Source organism: Phyllobates terribilis, unplaced genomic scaffold, assembly GCF_046119375.1.
Source record: "Phyllobates terribilis strain yellow unplaced genomic scaffold, ASM4611937v1 Scaffold_11__3_contigs__length_659146591, whole genome shotgun sequence".
NCBI classification, from domain to species: Eukaryota; Metazoa; Chordata; class Amphibia; order Anura; family Dendrobatidae; genus Phyllobates; species Phyllobates terribilis.
In genome coordinates, this window is record NW_027362771.1 from 29,512,345 (window position 1) to 29,534,373 (window position 22,029).

At 42.6% G+C, this 22,029-nt stretch overlaps 2 protein-coding genes across 5 annotated transcripts in view; one reads left to right on the forward strand and one right to left on the reverse strand.

The window, feature by feature from the left end:
- Positions 1–1,790, reverse strand: part of LOC141165504 (uncharacterized) — a 146,218-nt gene extending 144,428 nt beyond the window's left edge. The window contains exon 1 of the mRNA XM_073651153.1: positions 1,731–1,790. The gene's annotated coding sequence lies outside the window, so the exon portion shown is untranslated. The remainder of the gene's footprint in view (positions 1–1,730) is intronic.
- Positions 1,791–1,808: 18 nt separating this feature from the next.
- The window catches only part of SIMC1 (SUMO interacting motifs containing 1), a 94,358-nt gene continuing 74,137 nt past the window's right edge, over positions 1,809–22,029 (forward strand). For all 4 annotated transcript variants that reach the window (XM_073651154.1, XM_073651155.1, XM_073651156.1 and 1 more), the window contains exon 1: positions 1,809–2,055. In XM_073651154.1, the coding sequence (XP_073507255.1) occupies positions 1,963–2,055 (93 nt within the window). In that variant the 5' untranslated portion in view covers positions 1,809–1,962. The remainder of the gene's footprint in view (positions 2,056–22,029) is intronic.

A 22,029-nucleotide genomic window follows, 5' to 3' on the forward strand; every position in this document is an offset into this window, starting at 1 on the left:
ATATAATGTACACAGTTGAGTATATATATATAATGTACACAGTTGATTATATATATAATGTACACAGGGGATTATTTATGATGTACACAGTTGAGTATATATATAATGTACACAGGGGATTATATATAATGTACACAGTTGATTATATATATAATGTACACAGGGGATTATATATAATGTACACAGCTGAGTATATATATAATGTACACAGGGGATTTTATATAATGTACACAGTTGAGTATATATATAATGTACACAGTTGATTATATATATAATGTACACAGGGGATTATATATGATGTACACAGTTGAGTATATATATATATAATGTACACAGGGGATTATATATAATGTACACAGTTGAGTATATATATATAATGCACACAGGGGATTATCTATGATGTACACAGTTGAGTATATATAATGTACACAGGGGATTATATATAATGTACACAGTTGAGTATATATATATAATGTACACAGGAGATTATATATGATGTACACAGTTGAGTATATATATATATAATGTACACAGGGGATTATATATGATGTACACAGTTGATATATATGTATAATGTACACAGGGGATTATATATGATGTACACAGTTGAGTATATATATAATGTACACAGGAGATTGTATATGATGTACACAGTTGAGTATATATATAATGTACACAGGGGATTATATAAGATGTACACAGTTGATTATATATATAATGTACACAGGGGATTATATATAATGTACACAGTTGAGTATATATATATATATATAATGTACAAAGGGGATTATATATGATGTACACAGTTGATTATATATATATATAATGTACACAGGGGATATATATATGATGTACACAGTTGATATATATATAATGTACACAGGGGATTATATATGATGTACACAGTTGATTATATATATAATGTACACAGGGGATTATATATAATGTACACAGTTGAGTATATATATATATAATGTACAAAGGGGATTATATATGATGTACACAGTTGATTATATATATATAATGTACACAGGGGATATATATATGATGTACCCAGTTGATATATATATAATGTACACAGGGGATTATATATGATGTACACAGTTGATATATATATAATGTACACAGGGGATTATATATAATGTACACAGTTGAGTATATATATATATATATAATGTACACAGGGGATTATATATGATGTACACAGTTGATTATATATATATAATGTACACAGGGGATATATATATGATGTACACAGTTGATTATATATATAATGTACACAGGGGATTATATATGATGTACACAGTTGAGTATATATATAATGTACACAGGGGATTATATATGATGTACACAGTTGAGTATATATATATAATGTACAAAGGGGATTATATATGATGTACACAGTTGATTATATATATAATGTACACGGGATTATATATGATGTACACAGTTGATATATATATATAATGTACACAGGGGATTATATATAATGTACACAGTTGAGTATATATATAATGTACACAGGGGATTATACATAATGTACACAGTTGATATATATGTATAATGTACACAGGGGATTATATATAATATACACAGTTGATTATATAGATAATGTACACAGGGGATTATATATGATGTACACAGTTGATATATATGTATAATGTACACAGGGGATAGGGATATATAAATAGATATATATATATATAATGTACGCACATGTATTTACATACAGGTCTGATAGCTCTCAGCTCTTCCGCGCATTAGAGGACGCTTGGGAGGCGTGGCTACATATAGAGTTACCCAATTAGCGAGCTGCACTCCGCCCACTATCATTATATCAGTGAAGCTCGCGGTGCTGCTCTGTTTACTTCGTGGTTGTGTTGGGCGCCGCCTGGCACTGGGCAGAGCAGCGGGTATAAGTAATGCGGGGCCTCAGGACGCTCTGCCATAAGAAGCCCCAGCATGGACGAGGTCATAGTCTTAAGCCCTTCGGATGAGTCGGAAGAGGACTCGTACACTTGGAGGCGGCGGCGGCGCCCCCAGTCTCCTGCACCGGTGCGTACATGAGGCGGGCTATAGCTGGGGGACGGAGCGGCGGTTGCGGTGCTGCTCGTTATTGCTGTGCACGCTGGGGGAGCGGCCTCTGCTGCCGGGAGTGCTTCAATCCTTATGGGAAGCGAAAGTGAAACTACCTGCTGCTCTCACCTTGGAGGATGAGCGCCTCTGGCTCACCATTGGCGAGCTGTTAGCGCATGAATAAGTAACACAAGCGCCGACCTTCTCACTGTGACTGTCCAGCGCAGAGATGTCTGCTGGTGGTAGTAGTCTTCTAGCTAGGGCTGTGTAACCACTTGAAGGGATTCTCCACTTCACTACATCGTGTATTACACCCAGGGTGCTGTGTATTAGTCCTCTGCCACCACTCTATTTTTGCTGCACTTTCCCTCCAAGAGCCATTATTTATTATAGCGCCTTTTATTCCATGGCGCTTTACATGTGAAAAGGGGTATACATAGCACAAACAGGTATAATAATCTTAGACAATAGAAGTCACTGGTACATGAGGAGTGAGGGCTCACAATCTACAAGGGATGGGTGAGGATACAGTAGGTGAGGGTATAGCTGGTCATGGAGCTTTATGGTGGAGCGAGGGTTACTGCAGGTTGTAGGCTTGTCGGAAGAGGTGGGTCTTCAAGTTCTTTTTTACGGTTTCCCTGGTAGGCGAGAGTCTGATATGTTGGGGTACAGAGTTCCAGAGTAGGGTGGATGCACGGGAGAAATCTTGTATACGATTGTGGGAAGAGGAGATCTTGTGAGGATCAGGGGTTGCGTGCAGGTAAGTACCGGGAGACTAGGTCACAGATGTATGGGGGAGACAGGTTGTGGATAGCTTTGTATGCCAAGGTTAGGGTTTTCAATTGGCGTCTCTGGACAATGGGGAGCCAGTGAAGAGATTGACAAGGGAGAGGCCGGGGAATAGCAGGGGGACAGGTGGATTAGTCGGGCAGCAGAGTTTAGGATGGATTGGAGCGGTGCAAGAGTTAAGCTATGTGCCCACGATGCAGAAATGCTGCATATTTTTTACATGCGCTTTTCCCGCTAGGTAGAAGCGTTTGTCAAGCGTCTTTGCATGCGGGTTATCAAGCGCTTTTCTAAGCGATTTTAGCATCACTTGGAAAATTGCTTGACAACTTGTTCACACTATATAAATCCATGCAACCGGCATGGATTTATATAGTGTGACCAAGTTAAAAAAAATTAAGAATGGTAAAAAATAAAGTTTATACTCGCCTTCCGTTGTCCTCCTGGTGTTATCTCTGCTGCGTCCAGTGTGTTGGGCGGCTCGTGCTGTTGTGAAGGACCTGCTTTGACGTCATTGAGCCATGTGATGGGTCACATGACTTCAGTGACGTCATGGCAGGTCCTTCACAACAGCGCGAGCATTGCAAGAGACCGGCCGGAGCAGATAAAACACTGGGAGGACATCAGAAGGTGAGTATAAACTTTATTTTTTATTTTAAATTCTTTTTTTTTTACAGTTTCTATGGTACCCAGGTCTGGATGAGTCTCCTCTCCTCCAGACTTGGGTACCATCCGCACATAGAAACGCATAATATCCGTGTGTACAAATGTACTGACACGGATATTATGCGTTTCAATGCAAGGCAATGGCGGCAATTACGCTGCATGTCCGCAAAATTAATGGACGTGCTGCGGAAAATCCGCAGCATGGTCATTGACATTGCAGCTTGTCATTGGGGACCATGGGGGGCGGATTACAAGCGTTTCCCAAGCGTTTATGCTGCAGAAATTCCGCAGCATAAACTCTTGGAAAATGCATAGTGGGCACACAGCCTTAGACGAGAGGCCACAGCGCAGGAGGTTGCAGTAGTTGATGCGGGAGATGAGGGCATGCACTAGTGTTTTTGCAGAATCATGGTTGAGGAATGTGCTGATCTGGGAAATATTTTTGAGCTGAAGTCGGCAGTAAGTGGAAAGGCTTGGATTTGTAGTTTGAAGGAGAGATTAGAGTTCAAGGTTACCCCGAGGCAGCAAGCGTGTGGGACTGGGGAGAGTGGGCAGCCATTTACTTTAATTGATAGGTCCTTTGGGGGGGGGGGGGTTGAGTGAGATGTGGGAAAGATGAATTCTGTTTTGTCTATGTTAAGTTTTAGAAGTCTAGCAGAAAAGAGGATGAAATGGTGGACATACAATGTGAGAATTTGGTTAGTAGGGAGGAAATATCAGGTCCAGAGAGGTAGATCTCTGTGTGTCATCAGTTTAGAGATGGAGATGAGAGCTGTGAGACTGAGCTTTCCCAGGCTGAAAGCTATGACTCTCTGTTCCCCATGCCTGTGCAGTGAGGCTGTGTGATTACCACTAATGATGCCATCCGGGAGCAATATTCAAATACACAGGTGGTGCCAGCAGTGACTGAATGCTGTGCCTGCCCATGACTGGATATGACAAGCACACCCCTATGACTGAACAAGCAGGTAGGATCGAAGTATATTAAAGGTTCTAAAATCATTATAGCTGCACCAATTTTAATGAAAACAGCTATGAGGGGAGTGTAGAGGGTAGCTAGCACGTGACAGGTTCCCTTTAACCTTCGTCCGGCTGAGTAGGTACAATTGTAACTATTCCGTTTTAAAATTGCAATAACTTTTTTTCGAAAAGCCGTAGAGGGCTGAAATTTCGTGACATCTCTGCAGTTTTGGTCCAGAATATATTGGCAAAATTTCAATGAAATATCTCCACCCCCTTCCGAGATAAGGGGTCGAGATATTTTTGCATCCATAACAAGCTGCATAGGTACAAATGTACCCTCATATATTTTGAATGAAGATAATGCAAGGAAAAAAGAATATTTTTTTAACGATAATGCGATTTTATTATAAACAAGTAAAAAAACTGTTCATTTACATTATAAAAGAAAGTGTAAGAAACTTTTTTTATTGATTTTCTTCACAAGTAATGCATGTTGTCTTTGCTACCGAGTGTTCATCGCAAATGGGTTTCACACAAGACTTTCTAGTCTTGCGTTGTTTTCGCCTCAGGTCTCGGCAGACATGGCAACTACCAACAACTGGGGAGGGACCACGACTACCATGAGGTATTTGAGGGCCAGCTGCTGCTTGCGATGCTACCAGAATGCATCGTCCATGCACCATTTCTACTGCACTTCGAAGAAAATGGTTTCTCATCATCATTTGGTTTGTACTATGATCTTCAATTGCAGGCATACACGGCTGATTTGCGAGATCTTTCAGGAACTTTCTTCATTGATCCTTTGTCCTGAAGCTTGGATTGTGTTCTCTGTAGATGTAGGATGCTAACCCAGTGACGTCAATCATATTGTAGAAAAATGCCAGAGGCCAACGTAATGTTCGTCGTTTCACAGTGTACTCTCCCAACATTTTATCCATAACATCAACTCCGCCTTTTGTTTTGTTGTAGTATTTTATTATCTCTGGCTTGGCTGCTAGTGTCTCTTCAACTTCTCCCATCATGTGCATAGATGATAGAAGCACGACTGATTTGTTCTTCTTTGGTACATATGAACAGACTCTTGCATCATGATTGTAGGCAAAATTTGTCGAGTTTACAGGCCTTTCTTTGGCAGGCTGCATGTTGCTAGGTAGGAACCTTTTGTTTTTTCTCACTGTACCAACTAGTGTCATGTTCCAGGAGTTCAATACCTTAGCTAGTTCCATGGTTGTAAAGAAGTTATCGATGGTGACATTTCTTCCAGAGCCTTTATACGAGCTCACTAGGTCCAATACTGTTCGTTCACCAATGTTTACTTGTCGAGGACCATCAGTTGGTTTCCCAGTGTAGAGCTGACCTTGTAATGGGTAGGCGTTTGACGAGTCACAAGCCCAGAAAATCTTTATGCTATATTTAGCTGGTTTTGAAGGTATATACTGGGTAAATTTAGTATGGCCTCTAAATGGAAATAATTGCTTGTCGACGGTTATACAATTATATGGCTTGTAGGCGCTCTCCAGATTTCTGTTCAGCATTGTCCAGATGTCCTGTATTGGTGCAGCTTTATCTGTTTGCACACGTTCTGCACGTGTATTTTCGTTGTCAAATCTGATAAATCTGAGTATCATCTTGAAGCGGTCTCGAGACATGGCTGCACGTATAAGAGGCAGAGCAGCAACATTCCGCATTTCCTCCAGATTCTTTGTTGTCTCTGTGCACACCAGCAGCAATCAGTATGCCAAAAAATGCATGGAGTTCAGTTTCAGTAAATTGCTTGAATGTTTTTTGTGGTGGCCGTTCAGAAGAATCAGGAAAACGTTGTACCAGCTCGTTGTAAGCATCACAAACTCTCTTGGCCATAGTAACCTAGTAACATAGTTTATAAGGCCGAAAAATGACAAGCGTCCATCCAGTTCAGCCTATTTCTTGTGCACTGCAGCTATTCCGCAGCGTTGATCCAGGGGAAGGCAAAAAAAGACCATGCGGTATAGGCCAATTTACATCATTGAGGAAAAATTCACTTCTCGACTCCAATCTGGCAGTCAGATTAAATCCCTGGATTAATTAACTATCACTAAGCATAAGATGTAATTTTATTCTCAAGAAAGGCGTCCAGGCCTCTCTTGAACTCATTAAGTGAGTTGGACATCACCACTTCCTCTCCCAGAGAGTTCCAGAGTCTCACAGCTCTGACCGTAAAGAATCCCCTTCTATGCTGGTGCAGGAACCTCCTTTCCTCCAGACGCATAGTGTGCCCCCTCGTCTTTGTCACCATCCTTGGTATAAACAGGTCATGGGAGAGATCTCTGTACTGCCCCCTGATGTATTTATACATGTTTATGAGGTCTCCCCTAAGCCTTCTCTTTTCCAACGTAAATAGGCCTAATTTTGACAACCTCTCTGGGTATTCTAGTCCCTCCATTCCCTTTATTACCTTAGTCGCCCTCCTTTGTACCCTCTCTAGCTCCAATATGTCTTTCCTGAGCACCGGAGCCCAGAACTGTGCACAATATTCTAAGTGCGGCCTTACCAGCGCTTTATACAGAGGAAGAACAATGTTCTCATCATATGTCCCTATTCCTCTTCTGATGCATGCCATGACTCTATTTGCCTTCGCAGCTGCTGCCTGACACTGGGCGCTCCAATTTAATTTGCTATTAACCAAGACGCCCAGGTCCTTCTCCATGTCAGATTTCCCCAACGGTTTCCCATTTAATATGTATGGGTGACTGCTGTTTTTCTTTCCCATGTGCATGACCTTACATTTATCGGCATTGAACCCCATTTGCCACTTTTTGGCCCAACTCCCCAATTTATCTAAATCCTCCTGTAGCTGTGCCCTATCCTCATCTGTATTAACTACTTTACAAAGTTTAGTATCATCTGCAAATATTGCTATTTTACTATGCAACCCTTCCACTAGATCATTAATAAATATATTAAATAATATAGGGCCCAAGACAGACCCTTGAGGCACCCCGCTAGTAACCCTGACACACCCTGAGCTTTCTCCATTGATAACCACCCTCTGCTTTCTATCACTCAGCCAGCTATTTACCCACTTGCACACATTATCCCCCAGACCAAGCATTCTCATTGTATATACCAACCTTTTGTGTGGCACGGTATCAAATGCTTTGGAGAAGTCAAGGTATACAATATCCACTGACTCTCCCTGGTCCAGCTGTGAGCTCACCTCCTCGTAGAAGGAGATCAGGTTTGTTTGGCAGGAGCGATCCCTCATGAATCCATGTTGATATGGAGTTAGACAGTTATCATTAAGATATTCTACAATAGCATCTCTAAGAAATCCTTCAAACAATTTACCCACAACAGACGTTAAGCTGACAGGTCTATAGTTCCCAGGGTCACTTTTAGACCCCTTTTTGAATATTGGTACCACATTTGCTTGGCGCCAGTCTAGTGGGACAGTCCCTGTCCATAAAGAGTGCTTGAATATAAGATACAGCGGTCTGTCTATCACATTACTTAATTCTTTTAGTACCCGGGGTGTATGCCATCTGGGCCTGGTGACTTGTCTATTTTGATATTTAGGCATTTCTGAACTTCCTCCTGGGTTAGGTGGGTGATATTTAGCGGAGGGTTTACTTTATCACTCTGCATTTCCTCCAATAAATTGTTTTCTTTTGTGAAAACAGTGGAGAAGAAGCTATTGAGTAGGTTTGCTTTACCCTCATCGCCCTCTATGATTTTACCCAGGTTATTTTTCAATGGGCCAACTCCATCAGTTTTAATCCTTTTACTGTTTATATAGTTAAAGAACAGTTTGGGATTCGTTTTACTTTCCTTGGCAATTAGTCTGTCTCCTCTTTTGCTATTCTTATTTGTTACAGATTTTGTTTTTTTCCCTATAAGATATTAGCGCTTCCTCGCTGCCTTCTTGTTTAAGTTTACCGAAAGCCCTTTTTTTGTTTTTCATTGCCCTCTTGACTTCCTTATTTAGCCACATTGGCTTCCTCCTATTCCTAGCCCTTTTATTCCCATAAGGTATGTACCTTCTACAGTGACTATGTAGGACTGTTTTGAAAATTTCCCATTTTCTATCCGTGCTCCTATTACTAAAGATACTATCCCAGTCTATAAGGTGAAGGGCATCTCTTAGCTGATTCTTTTCTCGTAATATGATGTCACACATCTCGGGAGTCATGATTGACTTGAATAGCTCTTTTGCTGTGTACAGGTTGCTGATTGCTGCAGGGCCACCTTTGTCGTAGGACATTACGAGATTGTTTGTGCATTTGGCAGTGGATCACTACACCATTGAGTTTTATCCTTAGCAGTCCAAATGTCGCCTGCACTTTGAGGCACAGACTCATCCTCAACACTTTCGTCTGAGTCGTATTTTTTCCTGCTCTGACCATTTCTTGTTCAATGTCTGAATCTTCAGTAGCATCCACTTGTGGTACATAGTTTTCATAATCAGATGCAACATATGGTTCTTCCTCATGCTCAGAATCAGATTCTTCTAGCATTCGCATTATTTCGTCAGACGTAAATCTGTAAATATGAAAAAATGAAAAATAAATAATTTTCCGAAATACTACACAATACTACATTATTGGCTTTTCACAAAATGATACTAACCTGCAAACACGTTTTCTTGGATTATGGTGGAAACTAGATCCAGCATCACTATCACTCATGATGACTTGGTAGATGAATTTTGGCTTCGTAATTTAGTTCAGTAACACGTGGCAAGTAGAATGAAACTCGATTCTAAAGTGCAGATAAAAAAGTAAATTATTTCTAGTGATAATTATTTATAAATGTCATTTATATATTATGTAAACCATATACGGTTTCAGAATTTTCATTCCATCTTCGACTGTTTTTTCGACCAACAGGAAAATTGTAACAGAGCCACCATCTTTATTTTGTGCTGAATATAAGTAAAACATTGTAAAACAATATGTAGATACTAATTATTATCCATTTTTCGTATAAAAATCATACCTATAGTGATAAGTTTCATACAAAATTTATGTAAGCCAAGTCCAGGCTCAAAGACCATTTCTGACTGTTTTGTCCCCACATAAGGCGAATGAAGGTATAACTGGCTGTTAGATGCTGAGAGACTTTCCTACCTTTGTATCCAAGAAATTGAAGACTTCACAAGCCTAGAAATGTGTGTGCTCACAGCAATGAGATGAACAGCAAAATGGCTACTGAGAGGAGGGAGGCAGGAAGAGAAGTAGAAGCCACTCCCAGTTTGAATCAACTTAATTGACAGCAACATAAGTGAGCAGTAACAACACTGGCCAATAGATATCAGCATAACATTTGTAGCTGAATGAACTTTAGTTTCTGAAACCAAGTAAAGGAGAAAGTCTTCCAACAGTGGAGATATATATGAAGGTACAATTGTACCTCTGCAGCCTGTTAACGTTGTAAAATTATGCAGCCTGACGAAGGTTAAAGCAATGGACACAGTCTGATCTTTCCACTGGGATGCGTGAGGTCTTGTTTTTTGTACTGTAACACTATTCATTTTACTATACAAGGAAAATTCAGAGTGGGATGAAATGGGGGAAGGTGAAGAAGTTAAAATTCCGCCAGGAAGGAGTGTTGTGTAAGGCCCTATTAGCGGATTCATACCTAAAAAGGCTGTGCCAATCCTGTATCAATCAGACTTTGGCAGATGAAACACCTAGTTTTGCATCAGGGTTGAAAACCTTGGTCAAGTCAGAGATCAGCAAGGCCCTCACTAAAAGAAAAAAAAATTAAAGAAAGGTGGATACGGATTATGATGTCTCCCCAGTCTCTGATGTCTCCTTCCCATCGAACTATGAGGAGGACTCGTGTGGTTCATATGCTTCCTCATTCTCAGACAGCAGTACAGGACAGCATTGTTTTCCTCTAAATGAAACTGATGGTCTGGTTATAGCAGTCCTCTCAACTATGGGTATTGTGGACACCAGACCAGGTTAATCGGTCCAAGATGTTATGTTCAGGGGCCTAGGTCAAAGGAAGAGAAGGTGTTTTCCGATTAACAATAGACTCCAGGGATTGATATGTAAGGAGTGGGAAAGACCAGAGAGAAAGGGTGCTCTTCCTTTAAGAGGAAATGCCCCTTGGAGGACTCGGCTTCATCCTCTTGGGATGTAGCCATAAAGAAGGCATCTAGAAAATTATCTCTTCCCTTTTGATAAGGGAGCTCTTAAGGACCCTTTGGACAGAAAAGCTGATACCTTTGTTAAAGGTACCTGGGAAACAGCAGCTGAAACCTTAAAGCCAGCTGTTTGAGCAATTTGTACAGCCAGGTCCTTGATATGGCTGGAACAGCTTGAGTCCCATCTAAAGGATAATACAACCAGGAAGGAGATTATGTCCAACATCCTGCTCATGCAGGGGGCAGCAGCTTTCCTAGCAGGTGCCTCTGCGGATTCTGTAAGGTTGGCTGCAATGTCCAATGCGGCCTGCAGAGCCTTATGGTTTAAGTGTTGGCCGGGAGATATCCAGGCCAGAACGAGACTGTGCTCTATCCCATGTGAGGGGGAACACCTATTTGGTCTGGCTATGGATGAGATCTTGGACAAGGCGAGCAATACAAAAAAGGATTTCCTAACCTATCCATGCCTGCGTACAAACGTTCATTCCATAAAAGATTTGTACGTAAAAGACCACAGAAAGATCAGGATAAGTGGGAGGATCGCAGGCTGAAATGTCGAGGTCTTCTGTTTGGTTCTTCTCAGGAGCCCCAGAAGCTGAGTCAATGACTTGTAGCCCAGGTAGGGGGGGAGGCTTTGGGCTTCTTACCTGCCTGGACAAATATTTCAGCCAGTAACTGGATCCTTTACTTTATTTGGGTCTGAGGCTAGAGTTCCAAGTGAACCCTCACGACAGATTCATCTTGACCCAGGTCTGTTCTGAGTCAGAGCAACTGGCCCTACAAAAGGAGGTGCGGAGTATAGTCCAGAAGGCTGTTCTAGTGGAGATCCCAGCGTCTGAAAGGGGATTGGGGTTCTACTCTCACCTCTTCATGGTTTCTAAGCCCGATGGCTCCTTCTGATGTATCATTATAATAATAGTTTTTATTTTTATAGCGCCAACATATTCCGCAGCACTTTACAAATTTTAGGGGGGACTTATACAGACAATACAGAATAAGCATTTCTCATATCGAAAGGAGTGAGGGCCCTGCTCGCGAGCTTAGTCTATGAGGAAGTGGGGGAGACACAAAAGGTAAAAAGTACATATATTGTATAATGCAGCCTTGATATACTGAATAGGATAAATAATACATGGACTGGTCGCCAGCCAGTATGTGTGCAGTCCTGACAGAGGCTATTATGCGCATGGTTGGTATGAACCCGAAGTTGAATTCGATTTTACTTTAGTGAGGGCAGTTTCAGTAGAATGTAAAGAGCGGAAACCAGATTGTAAAGGGTCAAGAAGAGAGTAGTCTGAGAGATAGCGGATGAGATGGGAGTGGACCAGGCGTTCCAGGAGTTTAGAGATAAAGGGAAGATTGGAAACAGTTCTGTAGTTGGCCGTGCAATTCTGGTCAAGGGATGGTTTTTTAAGTAATGGTTGTATGCTGGCATGTTTAAAAGAGGGAAAGATACCAGATGAGAGGGAAAGGTTGAAAATTTTAGTTAGGTGAGTGGTGACAGCTGGAGCAAGGGACTGAAGGATATGTGAGGGAATAGGGTCACTGGTGCAGGTGGTAGGACGAGAAGATGCAAGGAGCCTGATCACTTCATCTTCCGTGACTGGTTCGAAGTCAGAAAATGAGCAAGATACAATGTGGCGGGGGAGAGCATGCATAACATTTGGGGATTGGGAGAAAATTTCCTGTCGGATCTGGTCAATTTTTTCTTTGAAATAATTGGCCAGATCGTCAGCGCTGTGGTCGGGGCCTGTGTTTGATTGAGGAGAGAATGAAACGTGTCAAAGAGTCGTTTAGGATTATTGGAAAGTGAGATTATGAGGTTGTTAAAGTAGATTTGTTTGGAGAGGTGAAGGGCAGAGTTATGTTTTCAGCATAAATTTATAGTGGAGGAAATCTTCGGGCAGATTTGATTTTCTCCACAGCCGTTCAGCGCACCTGGAGTACCTCTGGAGAAGACGTGTTTGAGGCGTGTGCCAGGGTTGTCACCGTCTATGCCGAATTTTTGTTTGTGTAGGAGGTGCGGCTTCATTCCGGGCGCATAGCATTATTTTGTTATAATGCTTCAATGCAGAGTCGGGACATGAGAGGGAGGAGATTGGGGCCAATGATTGCAACCTTTTTATAAATTTCTGGGTGTTAATGGTGCGTAAATTTCTAGAAGTGTGGACGGTGGGAGTGTGTTGAGTAGAGTTACAGTTCTTGACAGAGAATGAAAGAAGATTATGGTCAGCGAGTGGAAGGGGAGAGTTAGTAAAGTCATGTGCTGAGCAAAGCCGGGAGAAGATCAGGTCCAATGTGTTCCCGTCTTCATGTGTAGGAGAATTAACAAGCTGTGAAAGGCCGAAGGAGGAGGTTAGTGATAAAAGATGCGTGGCAGATGGGGAAAGAGGATCGCCAATTGGGATGTTAAAGTCTCCCATGATTATTGTGGGGATGTCGCAGGGTAGAAAATTTGGAAGCCAGGCAGCAAAGTGATCCAGGAATTGACGGGGGGGACCTGGAGGGCGATAGACAACCGCCACTCGCAGGGAGAAGGGCCGGTAGAGTCTGACTGTGTGGGCCTCAAAAGACTGGAAGATAAGGGAAGGTACAGGGGGGATAACCTGAAAAGTACATTTTGTTGAAAGAAGCAGACCAACACCTCCACCTGATCTGTTGTCTGGTCGCGGAGTATGAGAGAAATGTAGGCCACCATAGGAGAGAGCTGCAGCGGCGGTGGTGTCCGACTGCTGGATCCAGGTTTCAGTGAGAGCCAGAAGGTTGAGGGAATTAGAGAGGAAAAAGTCATGGATGTAAGAGAGTTTATTACATTGTGAGCGTGCATTCCAAAGGGCACAGTTGAATGAGACAGAAGATATGCAGGGAATATTAATGAGATTAGCAGGGTTTCTGAATGTAACAGGGAAAGTTAGTGTTATTATTACTGGAGGGTCCTGGGTTGGGAGAAATATCACCTGCGACTAATAGAAGGAAGATACAGAGAGTGAGCAGATGATTGAGTGATTTGTGAGTGTTTCCTGCGTTGTATGGTGAGAATGAATTGATCTGCGTGGTATAACATTGTGAAGAGAGCATGACAACTGTACATAGGAGAAGAGAGGAGTGAGGGATTAATATGGATGAAGTGTGCCACATTTGTGGGAGAACGGTGAATGTGGATGATTGTAGCAACCAGAGTATAAATGGCACAGATACAAATGGTGAATACTGTTTGCCAAAAAGATGACCTGGAAGCAAGTTTGTTTAATTGTCTTGCATGTCTTACCTGTCTCCTGTCCAACTGCCATTTTCTAACTGTCAGGGCACTTTGATAAATTATGGCACTTCGATTAAGTATGCATAAATGCTATATGCATAAATGCTGCCCCTTAACTAAGTCTCAATATATAGGGACGTATCTGCTTAGATCTACACAGATTTAACTCGTTAACAATCAATCACTAGCTTAAAAGACAACAGGAGACCATAAAGTGCAGGGAAAAAAAAAAAAAAAAACAGACTAGCAAACTCTGCATGGATCATAAACTCTTAAAGTAAGTGTAATGACCTTTAAGTATCATGGATTAAAAAACGTAGAGGAGTGAAAAATATATACCAGAGATTGATAGGCTGCAGAGCATTGCATGAAGATACAATTCAGGAGAGGTCACACAAGCCGTGAAAAATACATACCAGAGATTGATAGGCTGCAGAGCATTGCATGGAGATACAATTCAGGAGAGGTCACACAAGCAGTGAAAAATATATACCAGAGATTGATAGGCTGCAGAGCATTGCATGGAGATACAATTCAGGAGAGGTCACACAAGCAGTGAAAAATATATACCTGTAAGAAGAGAAGAAAGATGAATATTAGCAATGCCATTTTCTAACTGCCAGGGCACTTTGATAAATTATGGCACTTCGATTAAGTATGCATAAATGCTATATGCATAAATGCCCCCGCATAAATGCTGCCCCTTAACGAAGTCTCAATATATAGGGACGTATCTGCTTAGATCTACACAGATTCTTGATTATTTGATTATTCCCACCTTTAAAATGGAGTCTGTTAGTTCAGCAATAAAATTACTATTTTCTGGCTGTTACACGGGAGTATTGGATTTGAAAGACTCTTATTGTCATGTGCCTATACATGATGAATATCAAATACTCGAGGGTGGCCATAGTCTTGGGATGGGGAGATTAAACATTTCCAGTTCAGAGCCCTGCTTTTGTTTAGCAATAGCCCCTTGGGTGTTTACTAAGGTTATGGTGGAGGTCATGGCTCATATCTGGGAACGTGATATTTTAATCATCCCTTATCTGGATGATTTTAGTGATATGGATTTCTGCCTACCAATGTACCGTATATTCCGGCGTATAAGACGACTTTTGAAGACTGAAAAATCTTCTGTCTAGTCTGGGGTTGTCTTATACGCCGGTAATGTTTTTGAACTTTCAGAAATTGACATGCGGGGATACTCTGGGGGTGTTAATAAGCTGCCGTGTTCGTATCCCTGCCATGTGGGAGTTAATATAAGGTGGAGGGAGTTAAAATACGGCGGCGGTAGGTCCAGACAGTCAGCGCTTCTGTGCTGAAACTGACACATCGCTGCGCTGTGTCTTCTCAGGCCTGGGACACAGCGCAGCGTATTCCCAGCAGCGGAGACAGACAGAACCTAGCGAACTTTTCTGACACATCACAGTGTCTTCCCAGCTCCGGACACAGCGCAGGGCTTCTGTGCCGACAGCTTTCACTTGTCACAGAAGCGCTGCGCTGTGTCCGGAGCTGGGAAGTTCGCATCGCTTCTGTGACAAGTAGTGTTGAGCATTCCGATACTGTAATATCAGGTATCGGCCGATATTCGCGGTATCGGAATTCCGATACTTAATTCCGATACTTTTACAATATCGAATACCGGAATCGGAAGTTCCCATAATGCCTGCGCTCTGCAGTGTCTCTGAAGGATGACAAGCTGGATGGCAGAGCTCAGCTGAGATCCAGCCTGTCATCAGAATGCCATCCCAGCGTGGGAGAATTCTCCTGATTGTTTAAAAGCCGGTGGGCGGTAAAATGCCGCCGGCTTTTAAACAATCACACAGCCCCATACTGCTTCCCCGCAGCCTCCGCTCCCCTCGCCACCTCCCATCCCGATCGTAAGTTAGGACCGGGCGGGGAGTGCAGCACAAAGGAGCGGGGAGCGAAAGACCCGGGCGGGGAAGCCGGCAGTGAAAAGACTTCACCGCCGGCTTTTCCGTTCTGTGCTGCGCTTTCCCGCCGGTTATTTCAAATGAACAGCTGAGGTATCAGGTGATGCTGATCAGCTGTTCATTTGAAGTCGCCGCGGTGCCCTCAGAGGGTTCATGTGAGTTCATGCTTGACTGCATTGCATGAACTCACATGAACTTTCCCACGGTCGCACAGGTCAGCCTCACCTCCCAGACCCGTCATGATTGGTGTGTCTGTGCGGTGTGTGCGTGCAGACATAGGCCGATGTGACACTACTACTCCCATCGGCCTATGTCTGTCCCCCGTCCACTCCTGCCAGCAGGATCAGCTCGATGGGAGCAGTAGTTCCCATCAGCCTGATCCTGCTATATAAATTGCCCTACTGTGTCCCCAATAAATGTTAAATACATGTCATTGGTGGCCAGTGGTTGCCTACAATAAATTAGTTTATACATTACCTGTCCCCGCAGATCGCCACCTAAAATAAAGTAAATAATAAAAAACTACACCTATACTCACCTAGACACCTAATTCCCTGAAGCCATCGATCTCCTGTAATAAAATATAAAATAATAAACCACAACCTTATCCTTACACCTCCGTAGTAGTCCACGAGTGTCCCACGAAGATCTCCAGTTCAGAGCAGCCACATAGAATGTGACTGCTCTGAACCGCTGCCGCCGCTAGAATGATGGGGCCGTAAAGCAGCCCCGTCATTGCATAAGCGGGTTCGCCGGAGTTCAGGCAGCGCTGCTCCGGTTAGCTGCTTTACGGCCCTGCTGTATCGTGAGAAATTCCCACGGTACAGCAGTGCCGTAAAGGAGGTCTCCGGAGCTGCGCTGCCTGAATGCACTCCGGTGACCTCAGTCAGTGGCTCCCGCTGCCGGGAGCGGACGTGTTCCCGGCAGCGTGAGCTTACAGCAGCCATGCACAGCTGTCACCATCTCCAGATGTGACAGCTGTGCATGGGAGATCAGCGCAGGAACGTGGACAGGTAACTATTTTTTTTTTAGTAAACTAAGAATTAAATAAAATGGTGTGGTTTATTTCAAATAAATTATTTTTTTCTTGGTGTAGTGTGTGTTTTTTCTTTTTAACACTTTGTAGGTTAGTAATGGGGGTGTCTTATAGACGCCCATCATTACTAACCTGGGCTTCATGGCAGCTGGCGCTGACATGAACCCCAGCCCTATTACCCCCTGCCACCGCACCAGGGCAGCGTGGAAGAGCGAGGCTAAGTGCCAGAATTGGCGCATCCTATGGATGCGCCATTTCTGGGGCAGCTGACGGCTGGTGTTTCTAGCCTGGGAGGGGGCCAATATTCATGGCACCCTTCCTGGGCTATTAATATCAGCCCCCAGCTGTCTGCCTAGCCTTTGCTAGCTATTAAAATAGGGGGGACCCCACGTCATTTTTTTGGGGGGGTCCCCCATTTTAATAGCTAGTAAAGGCTAGGTATTCAGCTGGGGGCTGATATTAGTAGTCTGGGAAGCTCCGTGGGTATTACCCCCTTCCCAGGCTTCAAACATCTGCCCCAGCTGTCTGCTTAACCTCCGCTAGAGGCTAAAATTAAGGGGAACCCCACGCCAATTTTTTTTTAAATCCTTTATTTTAACACTAAATGACAAGTACAGTAATCAACACTGTCACTGTACTTCATATATATGTGACTGACATGTTTCTATCTAATCTATGTATGATTCTCTATTCCTTCTATTCTAAATTGTCGGGTACAGATGCTGAATTGCCGGCCGGCTTTTTTAAAGAGACGGTGCATGAAAACACTATTATATTTTTTAATAAATCCTTTACACTAAATGACAAGTACAGTAAGCAACACTGTCACTGTACTTCATATATATGTGACTGACATATTTCTATCTATCTAATCTATGTGTGAAGCTCTATTCTTTCTGTTGTAAATTGTCGGGTACCGGTGTATGCCGCTGATGAAAATGGATGATAGTAATGTTGTTGTATGCCTTATGTTTATGAGTGACAGTTTTCCTGCTATATACCTGCATGTCATAAGAATTTAAATTAAAAAAGGACCATGTTAACCCCTTTCTTACCGGGGACGTATTAGTACGCATATTTGCGTACTGCCCGTTCAGTGAGGGCTGCTGCGCTGAGCCCTCACTGAACGGAGCACATGTCAGCTGATTCTTACAGCTGACATGTGCCCGCAACAGCCGCGGGTGGAATCGCGATCCACCCGCGGCTGTTAACATGTTAAATGCCGCTGTCAATCTCCGACAGCAGCATTTAACGCGCGCTTCCGGGTAGCGCGTCATAAGCCCCGCCCACCGGCGACCCCGTCACGTGATCGCGGGTCGCCGATGGGCGTGCATGACAACCCAGGGTCTGCAGCAGACGCCTGTGGTTGTCATGATCTTGTCGCTATGAGCGCCACCTAGTGGTCGGCGCTCATAGCACAGGACCATTTCTGCTGCATGCAGGGGACCTGCTCGTCCCCTGTATGTAGCAGAGGCGATCGGATAGTTGCTGCTTCTAGTCTCCTATGGAGACTATAGAAGCATGCAAAAAGTAAAAAAAAAAAAGTTTTTAAAAATAAAAAAAAAATAAAAAAATATAAAAGTTTAAATCACCCCCATTTCGCCCCATTCAAAATAAAATATATATATATAAAAAAAACCCCCACATACACATATTTGGTATCGCCGCGTTCAGAATCGCCCGATCTATCAATATAAAAAAATAATTAATCCGATCGGTAAACGGCGTAACGAGAAAAAAATTCTAAATGCCAGAATTACGTTTTTTGGTCGCCGCAAAATTGCAATAAAATGCAATAACGGGCGATCAAAACATCGGATCTACCCCAAATGTTACCAATAAAAACGTCAGCCCGGCACGCAAAAAAAAAAGCCATCAACCAGCCCCAGATCACGAAAAATGGAGACGCTACGGGTCTTAGAATATGGCGCTATTTTTTTATTTTTTTTTTTACCAAATTTTGGAATTTTTTTTCACCACTTAAATATAAAAGAACCTATACATGTTTGGTGTCTATGAACTCGTAATGACCTGTAGAATGAGAAGGGCAGGTCAGTTTTAGCATTCAGTGAACGTGGTAAAAAAAATAAATAAAAAACTGGTATTGCACTTTTTTGCAATTTTACCGCACTTGGAATTTTTTTCCCGTTTTCCCGTACAGGATATGATAAAACTAGTAATGGCGTTGAAAAGTACAACTCGTCCCGCAAAAAATAAGCCCTCACATGGCCATATTGACCAAAAAATAAGAACGCTATGGCTCTGGGAACAAGGGGAGCAAAAACGAAAATGCAAAAACGAAAAATGCTCCGGGGCTTAAGGGGTTAAATTCAAATCTTTTTTTAAAAATTTTTTACCGGTGTTTGGTATGCGTTGGAAAAGGCGTAGTCTTATACGGTGAATATATCCTAAACTCTATATTTTAACAGGAAAGTAGGGGGGTCGTCTTATACACCAGGTCGTCTTATACGCCGGAATATACGGTAGTTTACACCTAAAAAGTAATGAGCTTCCTAAAAATTCTGGGCTGGGGACTGAATTTAGAAAAATCCAGATTAGTCCCCTCAAAAGTTCAGCAGTTTTTGGGGATTATGCTTGATTCAGAAACTCAAGAATGTTACCTTCCGGAAACTAAACTAAACTATCTCAAAGGAGGGGGCGGTTCCCGGGTACTTAAAATCACTAGAATAAATATAACAAACGCTAGTCCCAAAGGATGGGGAGCCCATCTCTGGTGTATAGCAGCTCAGGGGACCTGGTCAGATAGTTGAAAGGGTTTCTCCTCCAAAGCAAAAGAACTGTTGGCAGTAGACAAGGTGGTGAATGATTCCTTAGTTTTCCTTTAGGGCCAGAAAGTAAATATCCTCTCTGATAGGCTACTGCAACTAGACTATGTGAACCACAAGAGGGGTACACGGTCAACATCGTTGATGAGTGTCAGATCTCTTCCAGGTTGCAGAAAGTAATCCGAAGAAGATGGGGCTCTCCGGTGGTAGACCTGTTTTAGACGCTCTCCTGGTCCCCTGGGATTTCAGCCTGGTGTATGCCCCCCCCCCCCCCTCCTTGTCACTACTTCCCATGGTCATAAGGAAGATCAGGGAAGACAAAGCTAGGGTTCTGCTGATCGCCCACCTCTGGCCCTGGAGACGCATGTCCATCCCTGATCCTTGGCTCCTACCTGAGATTCCAGATATCCTCTGCCAGGGTCCGATATTCCATCCTCAAGCAACTAGCCTCCACTTGACAGCATGGAACTTGAAAGGACATTGCTAAAACAAAAAAGATTTTTCCCAAAATCTGGTAACCACCCTGATTCATAACAGAAAACTGCTTACAACCCAGATTTATGACAGAACCTGGAAAAAATTCTTCTTCATTGAGTCTAGAGTTGACAAGGGGGCACCGATAGGGAAAATCCTGGAGTTTCTACAGAAGGGTCTTGAGTTAGCGTTGTCCACCTGCACTCTGAATGTTCAGGTGTCAAAAGAGAAAATGGATATCAGCTCACCCACTTAAAAGATTGCAGCACAGAGCCAGTAGTGCGACTGGGAGGGTAAGTAGAAAACCATAAAAATCCAGCTGATCAAACCTTAGGAGGGCATCAACAAACGCGTTTCAAACGGAGTTCTTAATCATTAATGATTAATGAACTCATAGTTCGAAATGTGTTTGCTTTCGCCCTCCTAAGGTGTCTTAATATTTTTCTCATGACCTAATAAAGAAATTGATTTTAGAAGATTTGCTCAGCTGGATTTTTCTGGTTTTCTACTGAATATTCAGGTATCTGCCCTGGCTGCCCTGTATAGCTGCGATCTAGCAGGTAACTACTGTTTTTTTTCGGTTTATCAAGGCAGCTTTTAGGTAGAGACCCATTGTTACAGTTTGGTCCCTTGGATCTAAATTTAATTCTAATGGCCTTGACTAGTTTGCTGTCTGAGCCAATAGTCAGCAACTCTTAAAAACTACCCTCTTAAAACAGCTTTACTAATAGCTTTAACCTCAGCCAGGAGGATTAGTGACATTCAGGCCTGGTCTATGGCCTTGCCATTTACGCAAATCCTGGACGACAGAGTGATTTTTAGGCCAGAATCTGGCCTAATCTCCCTAAAGTAGCCACTCGCTTCCACCGACTTCAGGAAGTCATACTACCCTCCTTTTGTCCCAACCCAAGTAATCAGATACTTGCCAATCACTAACTTCCCTGGCTTTTAGAGTCTCGTTCTCTTCTCGTGTGCATAATTAAAATTTCAGCTCTATGGCTCAAGCTGGGTATTATATGGATCAGAAATTACTTTTACAACTTGGTTCTATGGAGAATGAGGCTCGATCATATTCTGCAGTACTTTACAAACGTAGTCACTGTCCCCATTGGGGTGGGGGGGGGGGGTCACTCTATAAACTGTTTCAGGGACTGGGCTAGTACCTGCTTTGTCCCTGCATGCTGTTATTGTGTGACGTGCACAATCACAGCCCAGTGTTCCTGGCTCAATCAGTAATGTCAGTGCGTGTTGTCAGAATACCCAGTGTTCAGACACCAGTGACTTTACATTGTGGAGGCTGTGCTGGTCTCTGCACGCCATCGGGTATACCGTGGTATTGCTATAGATAGTACAAGCGATCAGACAGTCGCACGTTTAAGTCCCCTAATGGGTCTAACATACTGTGAAAAGTGAAAAAAAAAGAAAAAATTAAAATCACCCCTTCTTTCCCCGCCCCCCCATTACAAATTAGGAAATAAAATGCATATTTTGTCAGTGCATTCGTAACTGAGCTATCAAAATATTAAATTAATCTGAAGGATAAACTACGTAACGAGAGAAAAAAAATCAAAACTCCAGAATTTCAGTATTTCGGCTGCTGCAACAACACAAAAATATAAGAGGGGATCAAAACATCATATCTACCCCAAAGTGAGGTCAATAAAAACATTTGGCTCGGTGTGCAAAAAAGCCCTCATCTAGCTCCATATGCCGAAGAATGTAAACCTTACTGCTCTCGGAAAATGGCTTAACAAGGGAATATTTTTTTTTTTTCTTTACAACTTTCTGAATTTTTTTTACCACTTAAATAAAACAAAAACTATGCTTGCTTGGAACCTCTATAATTGTACTGACCTGGAGAATCAAATCACCAGGTCATTTTTACTGTAAAATGAATGATGGAAATAAAAACCCCT